At 44.0% G+C, this 26,532-nt stretch overlaps 1 protein-coding gene across 1 annotated transcript in view; it reads right to left on the bottom strand.

Annotated features, from left to right (window-relative positions):
- Positions 1-26,068, bottom strand: part of chrna2a (cholinergic receptor, nicotinic, alpha 2a (neuronal)) — a 48,801-nt gene extending 22,733 nt beyond the window's left edge. Inside the window, exons 1-2 of the mRNA XM_039749524.1 lie at positions 25,773-26,068; positions 23,329-23,938 (exon numbers count right to left, since the gene is read on the bottom strand). Coding sequence (XP_039605458.1) covers positions 23,329-23,401 — 73 coding nt within the window. The 5' untranslated portion in view covers positions 23,402-23,938; positions 25,773-26,068. The remainder of the gene's footprint in view (positions 1-23,328; positions 23,939-25,772) is intronic.
- Between the last annotated feature and the right edge of the window lie 464 nt (positions 26,069-26,532).

The raw sequence follows: 26,532 nt of genomic DNA, 5'->3' as shown, positions 1-26,532 counted from the left end.
TACAGCCTAACACAGGGTCACGGGGGTCTGCTGGGGCCAATCCCAGCCAACACAGGGTGCAAGGCAGGGCGCCATCCCACCACAGTGTTACTTGATGTTCAGCGTGTAAAGGCACTATATAAACTCCCATGGTCTCCTTTTAATTTGCACCACTGACTCGGAGTGTGACCCTGAGTGAGTCACTTCACCTGCCATGTCTTCATCAGAGCTGACAGAAAGGCGCTATATGAAGTAAGGCCAATGCCTTTTATTTAAAGTGAGCGCATCGTGGGGATTTACTGCGTTACTCTCCGGACCGGTTGACGCGTTTGTAGTACCGAAGTCAGCCACAAGAGGGAGACAAATCCACACGTCACTGCTCTCTGTGACTCTCAACCTCAGGCTTTGGCCTTTTGCCTTCTGGGTGTCCCTGGAGAGTCCGCAACATCGCGTCACCGGCCACTTGTACAAAAGGCCACCGGGCTACTGGTCAGGGTCGATAGGTCACTTGGCACTTTGGGAATTCAAATTGGATTAGCAGTGAAGCTCCAGGTCAATGGTGAGCTGGCATGGTGATCAGCTCAATAAATCAGAAAGAACCACTTAGCCAAGTCCCCCGAGTGAGGTCACCATTACAAAGGGCGTCATAAAGGGCACCAGGGCTCTCATCTCAAATGGGATGGGGAGAGAGCTGATCGATGGGATCAGGGGTTATCACTGCAGCAATGGGCACAAAGCAGGTGCTAACCACTAGTGGGATGCCAGTCCATCAAAGGGCACTCTCAAACACAACACACAGCGACCACCTGGCAGTCTTCAGGCAGGATGTGAGTTGATTTGCACCTGCAAAGGCTGGACTTTACAATGGAAAGGCGCTATATCATGTAAAAGTTAAAGATTCCTGGTTCAATTTCCACCCTGAGGTGTCACTTCACTTTCCATTGCTTGCACCGTAGAAACATGAAAGCCCTTGTATTGTACCCCTAAAATGTCTTGGGATCACAGAGGTAAGGCGCTATATAACATACACTTTAAAGGTCACTCATTCACTTCCCACCCCGAACTTCTCAATTCACCCGCCACTGCACCCACCGGACGAAATAAGTATGAAGTTATATTGTGCCTGCAAGATGCCTTGGAAAACGACACCAGAAAGGCGCTATATAATGTAAAGGTCTCCTGTTTAATTTACACCAACGACTCACAGGTGACCTGACTGAGTCACTTCGCCTGTCACTGCCTCACACCGTAGGACTACAGAAATGACAGATCTGCACCTTTAAAGAGCCTATGAATAACACCCAGTAAGAAAAGGCGCTATATAATGATCGTACACTGACAAGAAAATGGAAAGGTGCTATATGCGGCTCCATGTCAAGGTCTCTGTTCCAGTTTCCACCTTGAGTAAAGCATTTCATCTGCCATTGCCCATAATTTAAAAATGTGAATGTTGCTACATTGTAAATTGAAAAGATTCTGAGGTGTCATGCACAACTGAAAGACGCTTAATAATAATAATAATAATAATAAATTAAGATAGATACTTTATTAATCCCAAGGGGATATATATATATATATATAATAATAATATTTATATATTTAATACATATAAAATATACAATATATTTAAATGGCGCCTTTCCCAAGCCCGTGTAAGATGCGAAGGTCTCTGCATGGCTCTGCCTCCACCACCGACTGTCTCAGGCACTTCTGTGCTTCTTACACTAACGCATGCGCTGTAACGGTCTTCACCACTGAAAGGCGCTATATAATGCAAAGTGTACACGTCACTTATGGACTACTACTGTACTTGTCACACTTACAGTTGCACTGGAATGGTCTTCACCACTGAAAGGCGCTATATAAAGCACCACCGACAGCCAGTGACCCAAATCCGAGGCGAGCCGAACGCCTGGTGAGTTTCTCCGCGGTGCGCGTTCCCGGAGTGATCGGTGACGCGCATCGACTTGATTTGTCCGTCATCGGCGCGACAGCTCAGATCCTGCCGACTCTTTGGTGGGCGTCGGTGGCCGAGCGCCGCTCCACTGAACACTGCAGATGGCACACGCACTTTGCTTAATGTGTCTGAAGCTCGTAAAAGAGAAAAAGCGGCAGGCGGACACAAGAGCACGAGCGCGACCCCCAGAGATCAACCGCGACCCGCCAGCTCTCATTACGTGCAGACGAAGCCCAGACGGAGTCTGCCGCTCCTGTCACTTGTCAGCTGCGATGAAAGCAACCCGGGGGGCCAGGAGAGGCAGCGCCAAGTGAAGGGTCGAGTCGAATCTGCTACCAGAAACATGTCGGAGTGGCCAATAAAATGCCAAGGTGGTACATAGCACTAGCCATCAGTCCGCTTGGAGGAGCAGAAAGTCAATGGAAAAAATATAGAAAAGTTTAAGAATGAAAACTTCAGTGAGTCTAATCAAGGAGTGGCACCTCATGCCACTTCCAATCACAGTGCCCTTGGCACACACACACAACATGCTCCCCCAGTTCACAAGGGCTCAGGATGAGTCTGCCAAGTGAGTCAGTCAGCCTTACGTGAAGCAGAGTTTGATGGACTGGCACCCCCTAGGGGATGAACCTTAGCATAGGATTGACATGTTTTAACACTTTAATGTACCCTGTGCTGGGCTGGCACACCCTGTTTTATGGCACCTACTGTATGCCACGCTATCAATGCCAGGCTAGCTTTATCTACTTGAGTGGGCCATATGGCAGACTGTCACCTTCTCTTCAGGTGTCCATCACTGCCAGGTTGGTTTAACCTCCTGAACAGACCATACGATGGACTGGCACATCGTGTTAAATTGGCCATCACTGGCAGATTGGCTTGACCCGCTGAGTGGACCACATCACTGACTGGCACCTCTTGTTAAGGTGGTCATCTCTGCCAGGTTGGCTTGACCTCCTGAGCGGACCCGATGGTGGATTAGCACATCCTGTGGAGGTGGTCATCTCTGTCAGGCAGGTTCTTACTTGTGTGTCCACCACCATGAACCAGTGCCCTGGCCGAGCTGATCCTACCCTTTGACACTGGCTCACTGGGCAGGTCCTAAAGTGACAGTGTGAGGTGCCCCCTGCTGTCTGAATCCTCACTGGTGGGCTTTGCTGCCAGCACTAAGGTGGATGTGATGATTTATGTCTAACTGTGTGTCAGACTGGTGCCCCCTATTGGGCTCCTCTTACTCTGTGGCCAGCTGGCATGATGGGCTTTACCTCTGCGACCCTGAAATTGACCAAGTGAGTCTGAGATGGTGGTTTAATGTGATCAGCTGACCCGTTACCACCTAAGTTGATAAGACCCTTACTGAATGGTGCTCCAAAGCGGGCCAGGGCACAGTACGGTTGGGCCGGCCCGCAGCAATCACACTTGCCAAATGAACTACACGCTGGGGGGGGTTACATGTGGACAGATGATCTCGGAAAAAATGATCGGTTGAACAGCAGCAACCACTCAGCCTGCCAGTCAATGTGCCCCCACTGGTCACAAGGGCCACGTGGCCAAAAATAAAAGACGCCAGACACAGAGATGGCTCACCGCACGCTGGGCGCAGAATGTTTGTTTTGACTACGCCAGTGATGGCGAACCTTTTGGGCTTAACAATTCTGGAAATGCCAGACATGACTCTGCTGGCATATTGCCCAGCTCACTGAGAGAATGAAACTGAATTTGAAATTTTCATTTTTAACGATGTGTTTACGTAGATCGTTGTAGACACGGAACACACATGAAATGCAAGCGTACCAAATAACGATACAGTATTTCTAAAAGGTGTCATTTTGCTTGACTTCTCACTTTATACGACTCTTAGCAGATGACTTGCAGGTAAACAGACTTGAGCTGAGACAACTGTGCGGGGTGGGGGATGTGATAGCAGGCTGCTTGCTGTTTGCTGCTTATTCACACATTTAAAGGACAAAAGACGCTGACGGAGAGGTGCGAAGCGATTTAAGGTGGGACGTATCTACGGCTCTGGTAATTCTAGTGTTAATTACCAGCAGCAACCAGCGAAATGGAGAAGTGCAGCTCCTCGATTATTTGAGGCGGACTTAACTTCACAGACAACGTGGACTCTCTGGGGGTCCTTCTAGTGCCGCTGACATCACTCGTCACTTGTGATAATCGCTGGATTCATTTCTCTTCCAATAGCCATTAGAACATCATGCGGCCGCGTTGCCAAGTGGTCCTGAACTCAAGTCATTTGTTTATTTAATTTCCCAAAAAAGTAAAGTGGGGGGAGGGGGACTTGTGACGAATGTGACACTCCTTATGATATTTTCAAGAATGATTTTTCAGTTATTTATTTTTCCTTAGCACAATGTCTCATTTGCATAAGGCTAGCTTATTTGCATTAAGGGGCCGTCCTTTCTGTAAAGATACTGCAAGGGGAGTCGTGCGAATCTTCATCCATTTGCATTTGTACGTTGACAGAGCAGGCTAAGGTCTCCTTACGTGACGATGTCATTGTAAGTGCCAAAGATCTGTGTGCTTGTGAATGACAGTGGCTTTGGGCTCGTGCGTCTTTAATTATCTGCTAAATAGCACTCACGTTTACATTGATTTGCTTGGTGACACTTTTATCCAAAGCGACTTACAAAACAGGTTAACGTAAATATTATTTATTTACTTATTTGGCGGACACCTTTATACAAAGTGACCTAAAGTATTTCTGATACAATTGGTTACACTTGTTCTGGTTTTCCAATTGGCGCCCAGACAGGTGAAGTGACTTGCAGGGTCTGCAGTCCAAAGCCTTAACCACCAAGCCACACTGTAAACGTTAGTCTTGAGGTCTGTTTAGGAACAAGTGTGACAGGAGAAGGTCACAAACCACCTGCACCTCCTCTGTCACAACACCATGTTGGTCTGCTCCATGTGAGGCCTTCTTAATACATTCATGAATCTCATCCATCCATCCATTTTCCAACCCGCTGAATCCGAACACAGGGTCATGGGGGTCTGCTGGAGCCAATCCCAGCCAACACAGGGCACAAGGCAGGAACCAATCCTGGGCAGTCTTGCCAACCCAGTGCAGGACACACACACCAAGCACACATTAGGGCCAGTTTTTAGAATCGCCACTCCACCTAACCTGCATGTCTTTGGACTGTGGGAGGAAACCGGAGCAGACACGGGGAGAACATTCAAACTCCACGCAGGGAGGACCCAGGAAGCGAACCACTGCACCACCGTGCCACCCCTCATGATTTCAGTGTAATTGAATATCGACAGTCTGGGCTTGACTTGGCCTGTGTTGTCCGAGATGAGCAGGTGTAAAGAGAGGCTGAAGAAATGAAAAACATTCTTAATTGTGTTTGATTGTCACACATTAGAGTCCTAAGTTTAGTGCACGTAGGTCCAACAGCTCATTATTTTTTAAGTGCCGTTAAGCTAATGAGCAGGTTTGCATTTCTGGGAGTTGCCATCACTGACAAACTGCAAGAGGGGCTCACCAGTGCCTCTCCTTCCTCAGATGCCCGAGGGCAGCTCACATTTCTCCATCACAGACTTGTGTAGGTGCAGGATGAAGCCCACCCTCACAGACCTCATCACAGCCTGGCACGGCACCTGCTCAGCTCAAAGCGGCACAGAACATGACTGGCACCCAGCTACCTTCTCTTCAGGACGAATACAACACTCGCTGACTGTGAAGGGCAAACTGGTGTCATGTTTCCGCCAGCCTGCCTGGGGTCCAAAGTGGGGCTTCCTGTTTGTTTTGTGTTATTTTATGTCATTTATTTGTTTTAATGTTTATTAAGTGCGTTCTTCTTGCGCCTCCTCCAGACGCTTTGGGGACCACGGGAACAGAGTATAGACGCTCAACCCTATAGGGGCCCGTGGCCACCACCAGGGGGCACCCCAATGCCTGAGGAGCCCTGGCCCTCAGCACTTCTGTCACACCCGGAAGTGATGGGAGGAAGACGAACAGGGACTCCCGGAGTGCTTCCGGGTGCACAGCTGGCACTTCCGCCACACTGGGCAGTGCCAGCAGAAGGTTATCGGGAGGCACGTGGAGCACATCCGGGGGGGGGGATTAAAGGGGCCGCCTCCCTCCATTGGATGGCTGAAGTCGGGTGGAAGAGGACGGAGCTCAGAGGAGAGGAGTGGAGGCGGTCAGAAGACAGAGAAAGGCATTGTGAAGAGGCCTGCACTTTGGAGGTGATTGGGGCTGCGGCTCTGGGTTTGTGTGTACTTCAGTATCGTAAATATGTGTAAATAAACGTGTGTTGGGTGATAAAACCACGTGTACCTGTCTGTGTCCGGGCTGCTTCCCACACACTGTTAAACCAACAAATAGTACCTTTTTCTTTGCCTCCTCTTCATATTCACTGAAATTCTTCTATTTCCCTCGTGCTTTTGCCATTGCCTTTTCACAGAATGCTGAGCTTTAGGGCTATTTATATTGATTTGCATATTCAAAGAGGCGTAATTCCGGGAGGAGTTTGGGGCGGGACAGCAGGTGTGTGCACGTGTATTACTTTTCACGCCGACCAGGATTTATGGAGCAGAAGAACGTGGAAGTTGGCGAACGCACAGATTTATGCATCTGGATGTTTTTGTGCCTACGCACATTTCCGCTTTTGTCTGTACGCCGTGTTTTAGTGTGAATTCAACGCACGCCGTTATACGTGAGGCCCCAGGTGTTTTTCGTGCCCCGTCTGTTTCGCCTTCCCGTTCACGTCACATGGATTATTGTGCCTTTACCCGGAGTGTCTCCTGTGCGTGTGTGTCGGCTGTCTGGTGTCCGCCTGCTGCGTGAGGACTGATTTGGATTCTTTGTCGACCTTTGGAGGAGGAAGCGTTCCTGATCCCTTCACTCTTCATCACAGGATACTCTGGTAGGGCTGCTCTTTACACATAGTGACAGCGCGCTGATCTCTGGACTTTTCAAATCTCTCCATTTCATTACATCAGTTGATGTGATATTTTACGGGCTTCGTCACATGTGGTTTGTTAGTTCTTTGTTATTGTTGCATTCGTGTTTATTTTATAATACAGAGTGCTGGCTCTGGGGCTAAGGATCTGTGCTGGTATCCAGAAGGTTCCTGGTTCGAGTCACTGCCAAAAGAGATCCTACTCTGCTGGGCCCTTGAGCAAGACCTTTAACCTGTAATTGCTTCAGGGGCGCTCGCTGTACAATGGCTGACCCTGCGCTCGGACCCCACGGGGCACGCGAAAACAAACAAATTCCTAATATGAGAAATTGTATAAGGTGAAATAAAGAACAAAAAAAAAATCTCCGTAAAGGGAATTGCGGTGGGATTGTTGTGGTTTGTGTAATTAGATTTACTTTATTATTGTTTAATACAGTCTTTTCTGGATTTCTGTTTTAATTCTGTTTGCTTTTTGTCTCTTTGAGGGAGTGTGTGTGAGTCAGGCCGGTCAGGATCCCCACCCAAAAAATAAAGAAATCAACGTCTGAGGTGGTGTGAGTCTTAGCTGGAGTAACTGGGCTCTGATGACCCTGTGGTCTTCACCGGGCTGTGACCTCAGACACACACACTGGGGTGGTCTGTGACCGAGTGTGAATTGGTCAGGATGAGGATCAGCACCTCCAAGACTGACATCATGGTGCTCAGCGCCCTCTCCTGCTACCTCAAGTGGACAAGTTGAAGTTCCTCAGGGTCTTGTTCACGAGTGAGGTGGCTGGCAGATCACAGCAGTTCTGTGCGCCTTGTACTTGTCTGTCACGGTGAAGACAGCCATGTTCATACCCTCTTCTATGGTCACTCTCTTCAGATGGCGACCCAAACAACTACACCAGGAATACACAGGGTCTCCGGGCTCAACCTTCAAGACAGAGTGAGGGGCTCAAAGTAGAGCCACAATGAAAGGAGCCATTTGAGGCGGTTCACGACTCTGATCAGGTGGACTCCCTGTGGAGATGTTCTGGGAATGTCCAGCCTGGAGGAGGCCGTGGGGCCAAAACAGGACACTTTGGATTCAGAAAAGATGGTGGAGGTGGCAGGGAGAAAGGAAGTCTGTAGGGCATCTCTGCTTAGACTGCTGCTCCCCACGACCAGGACCTGGATATGCAGCAGAAAATGAATGGAGGTTCTCAGAAGACATTCAAGTAAGAATTTCAATGCACTGCGGCAATAAACATGAACTTAAACTTGAACGTCTCGTTCTTATGAGTTGTGTTCTTTATTGCCGTGCGCTCATCTCCAGCCTGCCCGTCTACACACCGCTTATTGAACACCTGCGGGATTTCGAGACGCTCATCATGCCCATCTGTTGTTGTTGATTCTGCTACCTGAAGGCGCGGAAGTGAAGGTGCAATGAGGCTGTCAACAGAAATGGGAATGAGGGACGAAGGGGGAGAGTGAATTGAAAGAAATATTTCTGCTTGGTCTGACTTGTTTTAATTATAGTCAGTGATAAAATCTAACATAGTGAAGGATGGATAGATACAGTAGACAGATAGATAGATAGATAGATAGATAGATAGATAGATAGATAGATAGATAGATAGATAGATAGATATGAAAGGCACTATATAATAGATAGATAGATAGATAGATAGATAGATAATGAATTAATTGATGACATTTATATAGCTCTTTTCTTGCTACTTATAGCACTTAGATGATGGGGCCCAGTTCAACCACCTCCATTGTGTAGCGTCCTCCTGCATGAGGCAACAGCAGCCATTTTTCCCTCAGTACGTACTCTCACCACACATCAGCTATTAGGTGGTGCAGGGGTGAGAGATACTGAGCCAATTAGAGACAGGGGATAATGTCGGCTTAAACTGATTTTTTTACTTTGTGTGAAATTTCCTAGTTACTGCACCTCCTTTGTCACGTGACCACAGATGTCATCAGGGGGCGGTCCTCCAGAGATGTTGCGATTCCTCAACATTTTATCCTGAGAATCAAGAAGGGGGCACATCACTATAGAAAACTCTTCATTTCATGTTTAATGGAATATTTTTTATGAGAAAATTGTTCATAATTGTATTAATACAAAACACCCTTTGTGTTGTAATTTGTGCCAAAGGTGACTTTTTTGTAGCATTTTATTACAAAAAAAAAAAAAAGTATTGACATATTGCATTAACAACAAGCAGGATCTGTGTTAATGAGGCATTGATCTGAAAGCCATCATTATTGGTATTTGAATGAGGCTAACTGGACACTTTTCATTTAGCGGGAGGTTACCACATGAAATGAAATATTTCTGTAAATTAGGGCGACCAGATTCTCCATGAAAGAACTGGACAGCCCCGCCTGGGGGTGTGTGGTTTTAGTGGTAGTGGTTGGGGTGGGGGTGTAATCGCAGTTTGTATATTGGAATGAGATATGATCCAATATCAATTGTATTTACATAGATAGATAGTACTATGGTCTGCGGTGGGTTGGCACCCTGCCCAGGATTGGTTCCTGCCTTGTGCCCTGTGTTGGCTGGGATTGGCTCCAGCAGACCCCCGTGACCCTATTCGGATTCAGCGGGTTAGAAAATGGATGGATGGATAGTACTATGGTGTTGTACTGTGTTGGCCATTATGGATTTAGTGAGAAGTGAAGCAAAATGACCCCCTAACTAAAAAGATTGAGTTGCCTCAAAAGCTTTCATATTGTAATCTTTTTAGATAACCAATAAAAGGTGTCATTTTGCTTGACTTCTCACTAGATAGATAGATAGATGAATAGATAGGTGTAAAAGGCACTATATAATAGATAGATAGATAGATAGACAGATGGATGTGAAACACACTATATAATAGATAGATAGATGTGAAAGGCACTATATTATTGACAAACGGACAGACATATTTTATTGATTTGCTTAGTGATGATGAAAGTGATTGAGGATATGAAATGGGAAAAGAAGATGTTCTGTGATTTGTGTGTTGCACTGCTTATTTATTTATTTTTTAAGAGGAAAAAACGAAACAATTGCAGTCTTTAAAGCCGCTCCTATAGTGAGGTACGTCATTTATTACTCGTGAACTTTAAACGGCGCCTCCTGCACTCGCGGTTGGCGTGCTGCTGTCACATTGCTATCTCAGTCACTTTGACAGTCCCGGCTTGCACATCCGATAACTTAATTGAATTAGAAAGCCCTACACAGTCCCTCAGATCGTGTTTAATTAATGATGTGCGAACAGACCCACACTTACATCAGTTGTGTCCGCTTGAAGCCCTCGCTTCCTTGGCATGCTTAACTCTTTTCGGGGTCTTTTAGGTTTTTGGTATGCCGAGTAACATCTCTGTGTCCTGCATGGAAAACAGAACATCTGTTTCCACATGCCGGACAATTTAGCTTGTTGTTGTCGATACAAAATACACCTTTAATCAGAAATTTCATTTATCTCAGTGAAGTTCTTCATTAAACAGACATAAACGTGCCGTCATATTTACGTGGCTCAAGCGAGTCGCCTCAAAACTAAGCGACTTGATATCGCGCTTGCGCAGCTTCACAGCATAAATATAGAAGATGTGATTGGTCGGCTAGTTCCTGTTTTGAATAGGATTGATCTGATTGGTGATTTTTAACCCGCTCTGTTGCTCCAAATACTCTTTTTTTTAAATGGCTTCATATGTCAATGAACTGCCAAATGAGTCCTGTTTACAAATGAGGAGTTAAATTAATAATCGGTAAAGAAATACGTGACTGCGCCGGGAATTACGAGTCGGGTAGATTTAATTAAGCCTGCAGTTTGGAGAGTCCATGAGTGTTCAATTTCCAGTTAACCTAAGATTTTAAAATGAATAGGAGTGAAAATTTGCTTTGCCTTTAGGAAAATTACTTTCGACCAAAGTTAACATTTTTTATGGAAACTGAGCATTTCATTTTATTGTAATAATCTTAATCAAATAATTTCTTTCACTTGAATAAACTTAGTCAAATTAGCTGTTGGCACATGAAGTATATTCTATAGGCTAAACTGACTACGCGTTTTTTACAGTGTACTTCTACCCTGAAATAAAATACATGTTACATTTAACACACACACTTAATATATATATATATATATATATATATATATATATATATATATATATATATATATATATATTTAGTATGTATATTAAGTATGTATATATATTGAACATCTCTTTTCAGTGAATCATATGAACTGATTAGTGAACACAAACGAATCGATTCAGTGGCGCTCAATGCGAGCACGCGAGTGATGCCGGCGTCTTTTGTTTGGCAGAGTGATGTTCAAAGCGCATGCGCATGAACCGCCTATTTGATGAGCCGTCACTCATTTGATTGGTGAACTTGTCACCATCCGAGCGTCAGTGTGATGATTCCCGTTCATCTGATTCGCGAACGAACAATTATGAGCTGCACAATTCTCATTCGCTTGTGATCCTGTAGCCTTATTTTAATAATGCATTTTAAATGTGTTATCATACTTTGTATATGGAAACAGGAGAAAGGCAAATGAATTAAAATGCTAAATATATAATTAATTATACAGTTAATTGGTTATATGAAAATAATTACATATAATCCTTTATTATGAATTGAATAAACAATGATATTATTTATATACTGTAAATCAAAATGATACGCCAGACTGTAAAGCAGTCAATGAATAACTTAAACAGATATTTGGAAAAAATTGAATCAGTTTAATGAATCAAAAGGCCCCTCACTACCTCATTGAGTTCTTTAGTTATTTAGTTGAGTCGTTTTACTTGCTTCATCATAATTTTTTATTATCTTTTAAGAGTTAACGGAAATAGTTTGCATATGTAGGTATATTGGATATAACTACAGTAGTATTCAATTAACATTTTATTAATCACAGTACTGATCTACTGTCAATGGGTTGTATTAAGTTACATGCACATTACGTCACAATTTGTGTTTAGTGGCCATTTTACCAGGGAATCTGACCAGATTCAGTAAGGGCCACGACTACAGAAGATGCCTGTCAGGCGCTGCTCCACTTTTTCCACAGCAAGACAGAAACTAGAGAAGTGAGTCTTCGGTCAGCTCATAAATATTACCATCAGATTCAAGCACGGATTTTTATAATGAAGTCTTCTGATTGTGACCTTGTAGTATTCACCAAGAAGGATATTTTTATGCAGAGATTTCTGCCTGATGAGAAGTTTTGGGAAAATGACAAACTCAAGGCTGAACAGCCATGGAGAGTCACCTGAGTGATGGGAATGATGGCAAAAATGTTTGGTGTGTATGTAGAAAACCTGAAAAGAGTAAAATGGTAGCAAGTGACAATGGTAAGTGTGCTCTGGAGTGCTTTCATTTTTCATGTGTTAAGATCAAGGTGGTACTGTCTGACATGTCGAAAACTTCCAGAGTTTAAAAATCAAATGAGAAAGTTGATCTAAAGTATAGCACGATTTCATAGTTACACCAGTGTATGTCAAGTTAATTGTGTTTTATTCATTAATTCATCATTTATTCATCATTTTTGAAAAGAAATGATATACATATTGCAATATTGTATTAAAATAAGCTAAATGGCTTACAGTTTTGCAATAGGAAACATATTTTTCTTCTAAATAAAACACAGCTTGGGACTTTATATAATGAAATAAAGTTTTATATTATGAAAATGTGAACTAGCATTATGCATTCAACATTTTTGGTTACGTTCTCTCTAAGGTTCTCTCTCATGCATTCACAGAAAACTATCAAGACGTGAGTAATTGTTACGATCATTTACAGTCAAATTAAAAAGGATGGGACCCCCTCTCAGCCAGCATAATAATGGACTCTCCTTTCAACAATAAAGATACCAGTGGTGTGTCCTTCATTTCCTAGGAGAACTGCGGTGTTTCACAAACAAAGACTTTTAGTGATGCAGTGTTTAGTTGTATGAAATTAAATCAAATGTGAAAAACTGGCTGTGCACAAATGTGTGTCCCCTTGTCATTGTGCTGATTTGAATGTCTGTCACTCCTCAATGCTGATTACTTGGTATGATGAGCTCATTAAGCCTTGAACTTCACAGACAGGTGTGTCCAATCATGAGTGGTCAAAGGTATTTAAGGTGGTCAATCACAAGTTTTGCTTCCCTTTGACTCTCCTCTGAAGAGTGACAGACAGCATGGGATCCTCAAAGCAACTCTCAGAAGATCAGAAAACAAAGATTGTTGAGTCTCCTGGTTTAAGGGAAGGCTACAAAAAGCCATCTCAGAGGTTTAAACTGTCAGTTTCAACTGTGAGGAATGGAATCAAGAAATGGAAGGCCACAGGCACAGTTGCTGTTAAACCAACACAGCAGGTCTGGCAGGCCAAGAAAAATACAAGAGCGTCATATGAAGAGACAGGATTGTGAGAATGGTGACAGACAACCACAGATCACCTCCAAAGACCTCAAGAACATCTCGCTGCAGATGGTGTATCTGGACATCGCTCTACAATTCAGCACATCTGTATGGCAGGGTGATGAGAAAGAAGCCCTTTCTGCACTCACGTCACAAACAAAGTCGCTTGTTGTATCAAATGCTCATGTAGACAAGACAGAGTCATTAAGAACAAAGTGCTTTGGACTGATGAGACACAAATGGAGTTATTTGGTCAGAACAAAAAGCGCTTTGCATGGCGGAAGAAGAACACCGCATTCCAAGAAAAACACCTGCTACCTCCTGTCAGATTTGGTGGAGGTCCCATCATGCTGTGGGACTGTGTGGCCAGTTCAGGGACTGGGGCCCTTGTTAAAGTCGAGGGTCGAATGAATTCAACTCAGTATCAACAAATTCTTCAGGATAATGTTCAAGCATCAGTCACGAAGTTGAAGTTAATTAAGCAGGGGTTGGATATTCCAACAAGACAATAACACAAAACACAGTTGGAAATCTACAAAGACATTCATGCAGAGGGAGAAGTCCAATGTTCTGGAATGGCCGTCACAGTCCCCTGACTTGAATATCATCAAAAATCTATGGGATGATTTGAAGCAGGCTGTCCATCAGATTGAACTGAACTGGAGAGATTTGGTATGAAGAATGGACAGAAATACCTCCATCCAGAGTCCAGACCCTCATCACAGGCTACAGGAGGACAGCGTCGAGAGCCTCAAAGGAGCAAAAGGAGGCTCAACTAAGTATTGATGTCACATCTCTGTTGGGTGCCCACATTTATGCACATGTCTAATTTAGTTATGATGCATATTTTCTGTTAATCCAATAAACTTAATGTCACAGCTGTAATCCTACTGTCTCCATAAGGCTTGTCAGATATTAACAAGAAGTTTCTACTTTGAAAGCTCAGCCAATCAGAAACAAAAATCCAAAGAATTACGAGGAGTTCCCAAACTTTTTCATATATGCGCTTTACAGCAAATATTCAACCGGAGGATCCTAAGTAAAAAATAATTGCCCCATCAGCAAGCCCTCCATCAAACTGCGTTAATTACATATTAATTGATACAGTTAATTAAAAGGTCCAACTGAAGGGCACATGTCTGATAAAGCACAACACACTGTAACAGTTTCTTCCAGGGTTGGAATCTCTCCTTCCTGTGTAATTAGGTAATTTATTGGAATAGTTCTTTTCAAATTGGAATATTTCAGAGTGATATTTCCAATAACACATTCTACATGGATTCGGAGATGTGCGATCTTCCTGGTTCTTGTTCCCTGGTAAAATGGCCGCCGCCTCGTTTTCATTTATGCGTACTTTGATAATGACGTCAGCTTAATACAAGCCATTGATCAACACAAGTAGTTAAGAATATTAGAAAACTTTTTAAAAATTAATTTAAGCAATTGGATGTTCAGTGTATTCTTAATATGAATGATTTACTTGTATAGCAGACAAAGAAGAAGATGCTTTTCTGTTGCAGGGTGTGCCACAGATTTGCCATCAGTGTCTCAACAAAAATGAATCATAAATCCAACCACACAAAACCCACGGCATTCAGGAACAAACAAATGTACTTTAAGTCTTGAACTTCCTTTGTCGCTGTACAAAAGTGTGGAGTTCCTTTCGACCACAATGCAACAGAAGGGGCGGAGCTTTATGCAAATTAACAGCTAGTCACTTGTAGCGTATTTCAGCTGTTTGATTCAACATAATTTAATTCTGCTAATGTGACATCTACGTGAATGATGTTGAGGTAATTAGAAAGAGCTACGATTATTTTAAGGTACATTGACTTCAATTGGAGAAATAAAGTGACCATGTTGTTCATTTCCCACAGGCACAAGACAGGAAGACCCCTGGGCAGGTCGCCATCCCGTCACTTAACATTCCAAAGGACCGAAACACTCAAAGTCAGTTCAATGTGTACTCACAGAGTGAAGTCGCCCATGTGAAGGTGACACGTCTAAAGATATTTAAAAGGAAATGTCCCTGTCTAGTTGCTTTTACTATGAGATTTTGCCGCGTATTATTATTGTTAAGCTATTTATCTATAAGAATCCCTTACAATGCTTAAAACTCATCTTTTTGGAGACCGTTTTCCCTTTAAGTTAAGTAAACTACTAGAAACATCCATTGCTGGCTTCCTTTATCAATTAGTAAAGTGAGCTGCACCACATTGGTAGCGTGTGATTCCTTTTGCTCGTCTCATTTGCCCACCCAGACATTTCTGAAGCCCACCTTCTTCCATACAAGTTGAACACCTGGCACTAGATAAGCCTCAGTCTTGACAGCCCCATTACGCCTCTCTAGGAATTCAATGGAGCCTCCAGAAATGTCAGCTGATGAAGAAATGAGCCCTGCGATCGGAGGTGTCCGTGGTGCACAGGTGGAGCAAATCTCCCCAATGAAGGCGGGCAAAGTCCGACAGTTAGGAGAGTCTGATGGTCACATGACCCTGCACTAGTGGGCCATTAAATCTCAAGGTGCCCATCTCATCACTCATGACACACCTCTTAAGTCACAATATGGCCACCGTGTCACACACGATACGCCTATTACATTATAACATGGCCACTATGCCTCTCTTGACACGCCCATTACATTTGGACACGCGCTCCGTGTTACTCATAACATGCCCATTAAATCACAACACGCCTGCCATGTCACTCATGGCACACCAATTGCATCCTGACACACCCATTCAATCACGACACGCCCATCGTCACTCACAACATGCCTATTACACGATAACACGCTTACTACATCACTCATGACAGAGCTGTTAAATTGTGACACGCCCACATCACTCACGACACGCCTGTTACTTCACACCACGCCCATTTCCTCCTTGCCCACCCTTTTCTGCTGGGAACTCCAGAGTGTGATTAGGTGTAAATGGACTGGGGGTGACTTGTCAGGTTCTCTTACTGACATCATGCAACACAGAAGGCTGCTTCCCATCACATGTAAGCTTCAGTCTTTACTTCACATTCGCTGTTTTAAGAGTTAGAAGCCAAGTGTTCTGCTTTCCCCATGCGAGGCTTGTCTCATGGTGTTAACAGTGCAAGTTTAAGAAGAAGTCACTTCAAACTACAAAATTCATTTACATTTTGAATAATGACAAGATATTAACCACTGAGATCCAGAAATGGCAACAGTGATGATGATGATGATGATGATGATGGGCGTGTCATCACAGATGTTTCAGATGGGCCGTGATGCCTATGGGCATTACATGAGCGATGTTTTAGGTATTGTGGGTTGCAGTTCAGTCCTTCTGGAAATATGAGGGACTGGGATACAAAGAGGCCAGCAGGCAACCATGAAGCTCTGGAGTTTCCAAAAAGGCACCTAAGGGGCTCTCAGAGTGTGAAAAACAAGATTCTCTGGTCTGATAAAACCAAGATGGGCATCATGTCTGGAGGAGATGAGGCCTCAGTCGTCACCTGTGCAATGTCAGTCCAATGGTGAAGCGTGGTGGTGGCAGTGACTGGGAGACCAGTGAGGGTTCAGGGAAAGCTGAATGGAGCAGAGCACAGACATCTCCTACAACTTTCCAACAGAACAAAGTAAGGACAACACAGGAGCAGCTTGGGACAGAGTCCAGAGTCCAGGCTTGAACCCAATTAAACATCTCTGGAGGGACCTGAGGATAGCTGGCCACTGGTGGTCTCCATTCAGCCTGAGTGAGCTTGAGAGGATCTGCTGAGAAGAATGGCTGAAAAATCCTCAGATCCAGGCGTGTGGAGCTTCTCATGTCAAACCCAATGAAGACTTCGACCTGGAATGGCTGCCAAAGGGGCTTCAGCTACACTACTAAGTAAAGGGTCTGAATACGTGTGCCAATGGAATATTTCAGAGTTTTATTTATAATATATTTGTGAAAATGTATAAAATCCAGTTTTCACTTCCTAATTCCAGGGTACTGAATGTTGGTTCAGTGAATGTAAATAATTGTAGCCGTAACATAAGAAAATGTGAATAAAGTGTAGGAATCTGAAACCTTGCTGAATCCAATGTTCATTAGGGCTGCAACGATTAGTCGACGTAATCGACGACGTTGACTACAAAAAATCGTCAACGCGGATTTTTTATTATTGATGTGTCGTGAACAGAACCTTCAATTGAGGCTCCAGTCACAAAGAACCACATTGGCTTTTGTAACTGCAATGCACTACATGAACGTCTGGGGGCGCATCGCTCGTCATTGTTTGTCAAGACCGCACACAGTCCTACCAACGAAGAAGAACGTCCGAGGAGAAGAGGAATGTACAGGAAAATAAACGTGGTTGCAATGGCGAGTGGGCTGGAGGAAGGGGAAGGAGAGAAACTTTCTAAAGTGAGGGAGCACTTCACTGAAAAAGAAAAAAAAAAAAGTTGAATGCAGATTATGCAAAGCGGAGCGTTCTTTTCATGGCAGCACCACTGCGTGAGCATCTGAAACGAAAGCATCCTGGAGTTGTGATGCCGCCGTCTCTTGAGAACGTATGCTGGCGCTGTTAGTTAGTTAGTTAGTTAGTTAGTTAGTTAGTTAGGGTCAGATCACGAGGGGAGGGACAGTGTGAACGAGACTGAGAAAATAAAAGTCAAAAAAGCCAACTTTTACAAGTAATACATTTATTTACACCCGATCTGTTTGTTTTCAAATAATATTGCATTAGTGCGGTGATGTTTTCTTATTGGTACTATTCAGGTCATACAACGATGTCTCCAAAATGTCACATATAATTGTCTCTTTATTTTTTCCCTATGCTGCGCGCTGACACCAGAAGGCGTGAGCTTATTCAGTGCTAGCAGCAGCACGCAGGTGGCCGGTTGCTTGTGCTTATAACAAGTTGACCTGGCGGCGATCAAAGCTCATGTACTGTGCAAGAAATGTATGTGATGTAATGTATCCACTGAGAAAAGAACAGCGGTCATGGCTCACCTTGTAGAGGAACATTCTTTAATCGCGAATGCCTTGGAGTCCTGTGCAGACTGAGCAAGATCCGGGGTTTTTAGGGGAAACGCGGTCATTGATTTCAACAGCAAAAAGGTACGCGAATGAATATGAATAATGTCGCATCCGTGCCACAATGTTTTCCGAAATGTACTATAAGGTCATAAAATGAATAATTCCAAATATCATATATACTTACTGTATGTCTCTGTTGTTTTGTCACTGCGGCTTTGACATCACCACTGGCCTTAAGGCGCATGCTAATTCAGTGTAAGCAGGAGCACTCAATAAAATCGAATAAAACAAAATCAAGTGACAATGAGATACGAAGAAGGCAGATTTGCCAGCGTTTGTGTGTCAACTTTTATCCATCCAGATCAGAAAATTTCCAGTTCGATTGTCTCAAAACTCCACTCACATCTACAGTTATTTCCAGTTTCAGATAAAAAGTAACAGCGTCAGATTCCTGTGGGGGCGGAAGCGGGGGGTTTCTCTTAGTATGTATTGTGACTGAGAGAATTAAAGTGAAAACAGGAGGTAACTTTTACAAGTCCTATAAACGTACAGACGCAAATCAAATGTATGTGTTTACTGTATAATATTAACAATAAGAGCAACTCACAACGGTAAAAATACGAGGCAGTCAGGGTCGAACCGGGGACTCTTGATTAGAAGTCAGCAATTCCTACCACTGCCCCACGAAAGGATATATATATATATCCCACTGCACCACCATGCCACCCCACTACTTCCCAGACGGGCAAATAAATCCCACAGGCAAGTGGCGGCAATTAATTGTTTTTATTTACTCTCCTTCCTACTTTTTAACAAACCGAGCAACAACAACGTAGTCAGGACAAGAAACAGAAAAAAAAAAAAAACAGCAAAACACACCCCACAACAAAAAACCCAACCCACATACAAGCACCCCAGAGGCTGTTTTATTAAGAGTGGCAGTTGTTTCTACCCACCACCCCCTTTTTTTTCTTTTAACTATTTATAATTAAACACTCTGCCCAGTGGCACTTTCTTTCCCAGATCGTTACTATATATATATATATATACTAATAAAAGGCAAAGCCCTCACTGACTCACTCGTCACTAATTCTCCAACTTCCCGTGTAGGTAGAAGGCTGTAATTTGCCAGCTCATTCCTTACAGCTTAATTACAACAATTAAGCAGGTTTCATTTCGAAATTCTACGTGTAACGGTCATAACGGTCAACATCGTCTGCCATGTTGAACTTTCTTATTTACGGCCCCATCTTCACGAAATTTGGTAGGTGGCTTCCCTGACCTAAACGAAACCAATGTACGTACTTATTTCAGTGGTATGATGCCACTGTCAGCCGCCATATTGAATTTTCCAACATCACTAATTCTCCAACTTCCCATGTAGGTAGAAAGCTGAAATTTGGCAGCTCATTCCTTACAGCTTACTTACAAAAGTTAGGCAGGTTTCATTTCGAAATTCTACGTGTAACGGTCATAACTGGAACCTACTTATGTACATATATACGGCCATAGCCTGCAGCTCAGTTGCCGTGTGGGGCGGAGTTGCATCCCTCATCGTCACGCCTCCCACGTAATTGAGTGCCTGCCCATATAAGGTTGTCCGTCAGTGGCAATCCAACAGAAACACTCTGCCACTAAATATTCAGACGAAGATGAGATGGTCAGGGTGGTGTTTGGCACAAACTCAGCGAAAGTGCGAGAGAAACTTTTAAGTGCTGGGTCTTAGCTAACATTAAATAAAGCCGTGGACATCGTGAGATCGCACGAGATGGCACCAGCACAGCTGAGAACCTTCAATACATGTACTCTGAGCGGCTCACGTGAACTGACTGTGAACGCAGTACGCAGACAACAAGCAAGACCTCTAAAGAGAGCTGAACAAAAGACGTAATACACAATTGAGAAGGCAGCAAAAGAATATGAAGCGAGTGGACGCATACAAACATATTCATAAGTGCAGCTACTGCGGAAACAAAGCACACGGTGAAAAAAGTCAACGTCCCGCTAAAGGAAGACAGTGTAAGAAATGAGGTAAATTGAAGCACTTCGCTAAAGTTTGTAGGACTGGGAAAGGTAAACCCGTGCCTGCAGTGTGTGACGTCTCGGATAAAGAGGAAGACGAGCTGTTTATTGATGCAGTAAGAAACGAATCAATGAATGAAACCTGTCATCTTTACAACGATTGACAAACACGGAATGTAACTTGAACACAACACATCCTACAAATACGAGCCTGATTGAAAGAAATCATGATAATCAAATCCTTGATGACAGCAACACTCAGTAACACTCACAAAACAAATACTGTATATTGACAGTCATGTTACGTTATTTTTAAAATGTTCCCTTTTCTTTTTCATAACTTCTTTTACACGTGACTTCTTCACTGTGAAGCGCGGGTATTTTGCTATATATGTATATATATATATATATATACTGTATATACATATACCCCGAACTACATACTGTGAAATAAATGAACCACACATCGTGGCGCAACATGAGAGGCTTCGCCGCAGATGTCCGAAGTTCAATTCCTGAGAGGGAGTGCAGTGAGTGTGTACGCCTGATGAGCCCAGTATTAGGGTGAAACACGTGTCGCATACTCTTTGCATTATTTGACAGTAAAAACTATTTCAAAAATATATATTTGTGTATGTAGATATGTATATATATGTTTATGTGTGTGTGTATATATTTATTGTGTGTATTGTCTTAACAGTGACAAAACAATTACATTGACAATCATGCTACGTTATTTTTAAAATGTTTCCTTTTCTTTTTTATTAATCCTTTAACACAGTACTTCTTCGCTGCGAAGCGCGGGTATTTTATTATATATATATATATCATGAATGTAGTGGGGTGGCACGGTGGTAGCACTGCTGCCTCGCAGTTAGGAGACCCGAGTTTGCGTCCCAGGGCCTGTTCTCCCCGTGTCTGTGTAGGTTTCCTCTGGCGCTCCAGTTTCTTCCCACAGTCCAAAGACATGCAGATTAGGTACGTTGGCGATCCTAAATTGTCCCTGGTGTGTGCTTGGTGTACTGTTTGTGTGCCCTGCGGTGGGCTGTCGCCCTGCCCAGGATTTGTTTCCTGCTTTGCACCCTGTGTTGGCTGGGATTGGCTCCAGCAGACCCTCGTGGCCCTGTAGTTAGGATAAAGCGGGTTGAATAATGGATGGTTGGATGAATGTAGTGACAAATCAAGTAAAATGACACCTTTTATTGGCTACCAATAAAAGGTGTCATTTTACTTGACTTGTCACTACATTCATAATGGCTAACACGGTACGACACCCTAGTACTAAATATATATATCATGCAACTGTCATATGGGATTGTCTGGCATCCTGACAAGGATGAAAAGTGGCCCCTTGCCAGGAAGGGAGGCCAGAACTGAAGGACAATAATGGACTAGCATTCTGACCAGGTTGGGAATTGATCCCAGAATAATGGAAGGATGGGATTAGCATATTCTGAGAATACATATCCCCCAGCACACTAAGGGGCAACATCCATGTGTCCCTCCTCCCATAGTCCTGTGTGACAGCCCTACAGTGTGTTGTGGATGCCACCGGGGTAACTGTTGGGATGAGCCATCCTTAATTTATGACACTTCTGCCGGACCTCCTTCAGACTTTGCTCAAACTCCAGAAGTACTTCCAGGGTCCGGCTTGAAAGGCGCCCCCCACCTAACCTCAGGGAGTCGGCAGAAGACAACAGATGTGTGGAGAAAGAAGAGTTGGAAGGAAGACAAGAAAGAGGAAAGGTCCCTTCTCCCTGTATATAGTGCTGTGTATAGGTACTTGGTCAAAAAAACAATTGTTATATTTGAACCTGTTCATTTTAGTTGTGTCCAGGGTTTGGGGATCAATGACACCCCCCATCTTCCACAATATATGTTTGTAATGTGTTTATATCTAAAGTGGGCAGTTGGTGAAATTACGTGATGTTACCCGTCAATTCATTTTCAAGCCTGCTTCATCATAGGGTTGCAGAGAAACTGGAGCTTATCCCAGTCAGCACAGGGTACAAGGCAGGGACAATCCCTGTAAAGGGTAATAATGCATCGCAGGGTGAATACACACAGACACGCACACATCAGGGGCCAATTAAGCATCGCCAGTCCTACATGTCTTTGGACTGTCGAGGGAAGACGGAGCACCAGCAAGAAACTCACACATGGAGAGAACATGCAGACTCCAAGCACCGAAGGCCTGGGACACGAACCCTTCTTGAATCAATCACATTAATCCCATATGTTATGTCAAATTATGTGACAATTCCCCATACCATTCATTTTGTGTCATAACTCTGCATAATTTGTAAACCACCTTCATTGTGCGCTAGTCTGACGCCATCCATGTCTGCCAGTGGCTGCTTACGTGACGCTGGCTTTTCCAATGTGCGCTAATTGATTTTTGTACTCCACGACTTGACATAAGGAGGATGTTTAAACCCGAACATTTCGATTATGAACTTTTTGGTGTCTTTTCTTTTCACAGTCAGTCTTTGTTTCCATCATAAATGAATAATCCATAATGAATGAAGTTATGATGTACAGAGTATAATGCGCTTTAATGATTATTCTACAGTGGCCGGTATGTCATCCACGTCTCCTAGTCGCGATTGTTACCCAGGACTCCGCTCTGTGAACGTTTTGGCCCCGCCCTGCTATTTATTCATTGCGGTTTTTTTTTCTTGTGCCAAAATATTATAGTTAACAATAAGAAAGACCGATTGAACACGCAAATACACAATGCACATTACACACATTGTAACTTTCGAATTGGAAAGCACACACTCCATTGAAGGCTCCGTCACACCAGCACACGCACAGTCCTTAAAATTCACCCAATCCGTCCTGCACACGTGTTCACACTCACTCCCTTTTACACACACACACACACACTTTCTCAGTTTCTCTCGCACGGCGTTCGCTACACAACTAGCCAGCGCAGATCGTGTGTATGTGATGTGAGGCTCAGGGGCTCTTAACGCGTTCTTAATGAAATGACCGCCAGCCCCTGCTGAGGCCGACGCTCGGCGGCGACAGAAAGGATTTTGTGAAAAGTGTGGGTGTCACTTACCTGACTTACACAAGATGAAACAGCAGAATACCGCGTTCTTGAAGGAAAGGCGTCTTGCGAAAAAACCGTCCATTTCTGTTAGGAAAAATGAAAAAAGCGCGTCTGTTCTCTAATGGGGACTTGTTGTCTAAGACGATCACGGGTGCATTGTTCATTTCCTTGGGTTGAAAACAAGTCTATTTTCTACCGAATCACTTTTTCTACAAAGCCAGAAAAAGTAAAAAAAAAATCCCTCTCAAATCCTTTCCAGGCTGAGGTTTGAGTACTTAAAGCGGCTTGGAGTGCAGCAAATACTGGCGGTGCGTGGCAGGGGAGAGGCGGCGGCCGTCCTGTCAAACCGAGGCGTGGAGCTGTCCGTCTTAGGGTGCTGAAATCGGTCTCTCCGTCCGTCGAACGCTCTCCGGCAGCGGTAAAGTGCACTTTACAGTCATCCTCAATAAGCTTAATGAATTCTTCTCACAGCTCTGAAAAGTCACGGGCATTAGGTTCTAGAAATGGAGTAATACAGAGCACCTCAGCGTAGCACAATCCACCTTAATCAGCCGATGGGACAGTTTTACTACCTGCTATTTCTCCGAGGTTGAAGCTCTCATCAATCACTCCAGCGATCCTGCAAGAAATCAAAAGGCGTCTTTCAGAACAGGACTTGGCCCGCTATGATGACAATACACAGTTCAACTAAACGGCGAGAAGAGCGACAAATAAAGGAACTCTCAATTAATGGAATGCTTGAAACATGGATTGTATGTGATGGCCTTAAACATCTACAATGGTTTGCTTATCCAAAGAGACTTACGAAAGACGTCAACATAATCAAGTAAATATCAGCCTTGGGGACTGTGTTACAGGACAAGGGTACAAAATTGATCACCACAAGCAAAGAGCTCAGAGCAAAATGCCAGCTAGGCTCTTGAACAGTCCTTCAGAGTGATGCCATAAGGGACACGTGAAGGTTCCGGAAAGACGTTTTATTTATTTAGATCCTTAACAGGATAAATAACCATGAATAGATAACAGGTTTGTGAAATGTCAATGGGTTCCTGATCTTAAAAGGACTCTCACTTCACACAATAACACACGTTCTTCATCTGTTAGTGTCCTGCTAGGAAGCTAACCAAACTTTAAAGATTTCATTTTCCTTTTTCCTATATATTAGGACGTTTTTCAAGGCACATAGTACAAACTTTATATGCAAAGAAGCGTCAGAAGAATGAAATGGTGCTTGGTCAAGCAACAGTTTTATATGTGGGACCACACGACCACGTAAAAAAAAAGAAATCGAATGCCATTAAAGAACCAGGATTTTTAAGAGTGTAGGTGCAAATCCCAGATTACAAGAACCCAAGTTATAAACTTCACCGAACAAGAAAGTCTTGAGATGCTTCTTAATCGCATCGTCACAATTTCGAATTAAGAGGAGCTTGTTCCACCAGCAGATATGGGAATTACACATGAGAAGAAGCTGGACTGAGATTTGCTCCTGGCTTCGTCGATGTCTGTCTGTAGTTTAGACGTCATCTCCTTTTCCTCCCTAGTGCTCTCTGCGTGGATTTAAATTAAGCGGTTACTCTCTACAAGTCCTGCGTGGGTCATATCATCTTCTAACCTGTTCAATCCAGACCAGGGTCTTCGGGTGGGATGGAAGGGGGTTGGTATTTGGGATGCTGGAGCCTAGCTCAGCAAGCATAGGTTGCAAGGCAGGTATAAATCTAGACAGCCGTGCAGTCTATAGGCCCGGCATGGGTGCCGTCTTTGACCTGACGGCCTTTCAGGCTCCGTTCCCGGCAAAACTGAACCCCGGTTGAGAATAACTGACTGAAAACGAATTGTCACAATTCATTCGTTCGTCTAATTATTGGACCCTCTTATTCATACTTCACAACGTGCCAAGTAGCATCTACCGTGGCAAACGGTTAACGAGTTCATTTTGAACGGAGAGTGATGGTAACTGTCAAAGCCGAAGGAGTTGATTATGTTTTGTTTTTCTCCATAACGTCCATCTAATGGTCAATTCTAATAGAAACCGAAGTAGAATTAATAGACCGTACCGCAGTAGAAAACCGCTTCTTGTTACTGATCGAGAACATCTGGGAAACGACCAACATGCTCTTACGATTATTTCCTTCAATGAATTCCTCGATACATTTCCAGTCTTTCAAGGTGTGTTCAACTGCCAAAAGTTGTGCGATCGCCCGAATGGCTCCTGTCTCGAGACCGAGGGGCGTCTGACTATCTCGGGCTCCCACCTGCCGCGATCCCACCAGGCTAATAAAAGTACGCTGACTGCGGGTCAGTTCGTTTATTAAAAAACGAATAAAACTTTGCTTCGTTAGAAATGCACACACGTAAACCTAAATGCCGCTCTACGCATATTAGTCGAGTTTTGAACGCTTATTTAGCGATTCTAGCAAATGGAAGATTGTATCCATAAAGACTTTTCTCACCTTGAAGAGCTGCGCTGTTTATTCGCTATTTTTTCAAAAAAGCTTCTTTCCTTTCGAGCTCTTGCGCATCCCGTCTAAGTTCCAGCCGAGCGACCCCCTATCACTTCATTATCAGTCGTGCGACTAACAAATGAACCCGAAGGAAACAGAAAAGGGCAAACCCAAAAGGACAAAAACTTTCAGGAGCGGCGCTTCTGCCAGGCGTTGCGAGTTCCCTGCAGGTCGAGTGCTCCGGGGTCGCCCTCCGTTTAAAGCTTCTCTTCACGTCCTTACGTTAAGTGGGCATCTGAAGGCATCCCTCGGCAAACAGAGTGTGTCATTCAGGCGGGGGAGGGCGGGCGAGGCGGTACTCGTCTGACGTCGGGAAGGGGGCGTGACCAGTCGGAGAAATCCCCTGTTAACTCCCCCTGTGCAGCAGAGGCATTGCAGAAAGGGGAGGCTGCGAAGTGGAGGGTTTAGCGAGCGCTGCGCGGTCTGAATGCTGATGTGCAGCAGTTTGGTGAAGAAAAGGGATCACATTTCGAGAAACGTCCATCAGTCCGCATCCATCCATCTTCCAAAATGAGCAGGGTCGGGGAGAAGATGAGGCCTATCCCAGCAAACATTGGGCACAAAGCAAGAGCAACACCTGAACAGGAAGCCAATTCATCGCAGGGAGAACACACACACATCAGGGGCCAATTTAACATTACCGTCCAATGTGCCTGTCCTCGGACAGTAGGAGGCACACAAAGGGAGAACATCCACACAGGGAGGATGG

The sequence above is a fragment of the Polypterus senegalus genome, chromosome 3 (assembly GCF_016835505.1).
Source record: "Polypterus senegalus isolate Bchr_013 chromosome 3, ASM1683550v1, whole genome shotgun sequence".
Classification (NCBI taxonomy): Eukaryota; Metazoa; Chordata; class Cladistia; order Polypteriformes; family Polypteridae; genus Polypterus; species Polypterus senegalus.
This window is presented reverse-complemented; position numbering and strand designations above follow the sequence as displayed.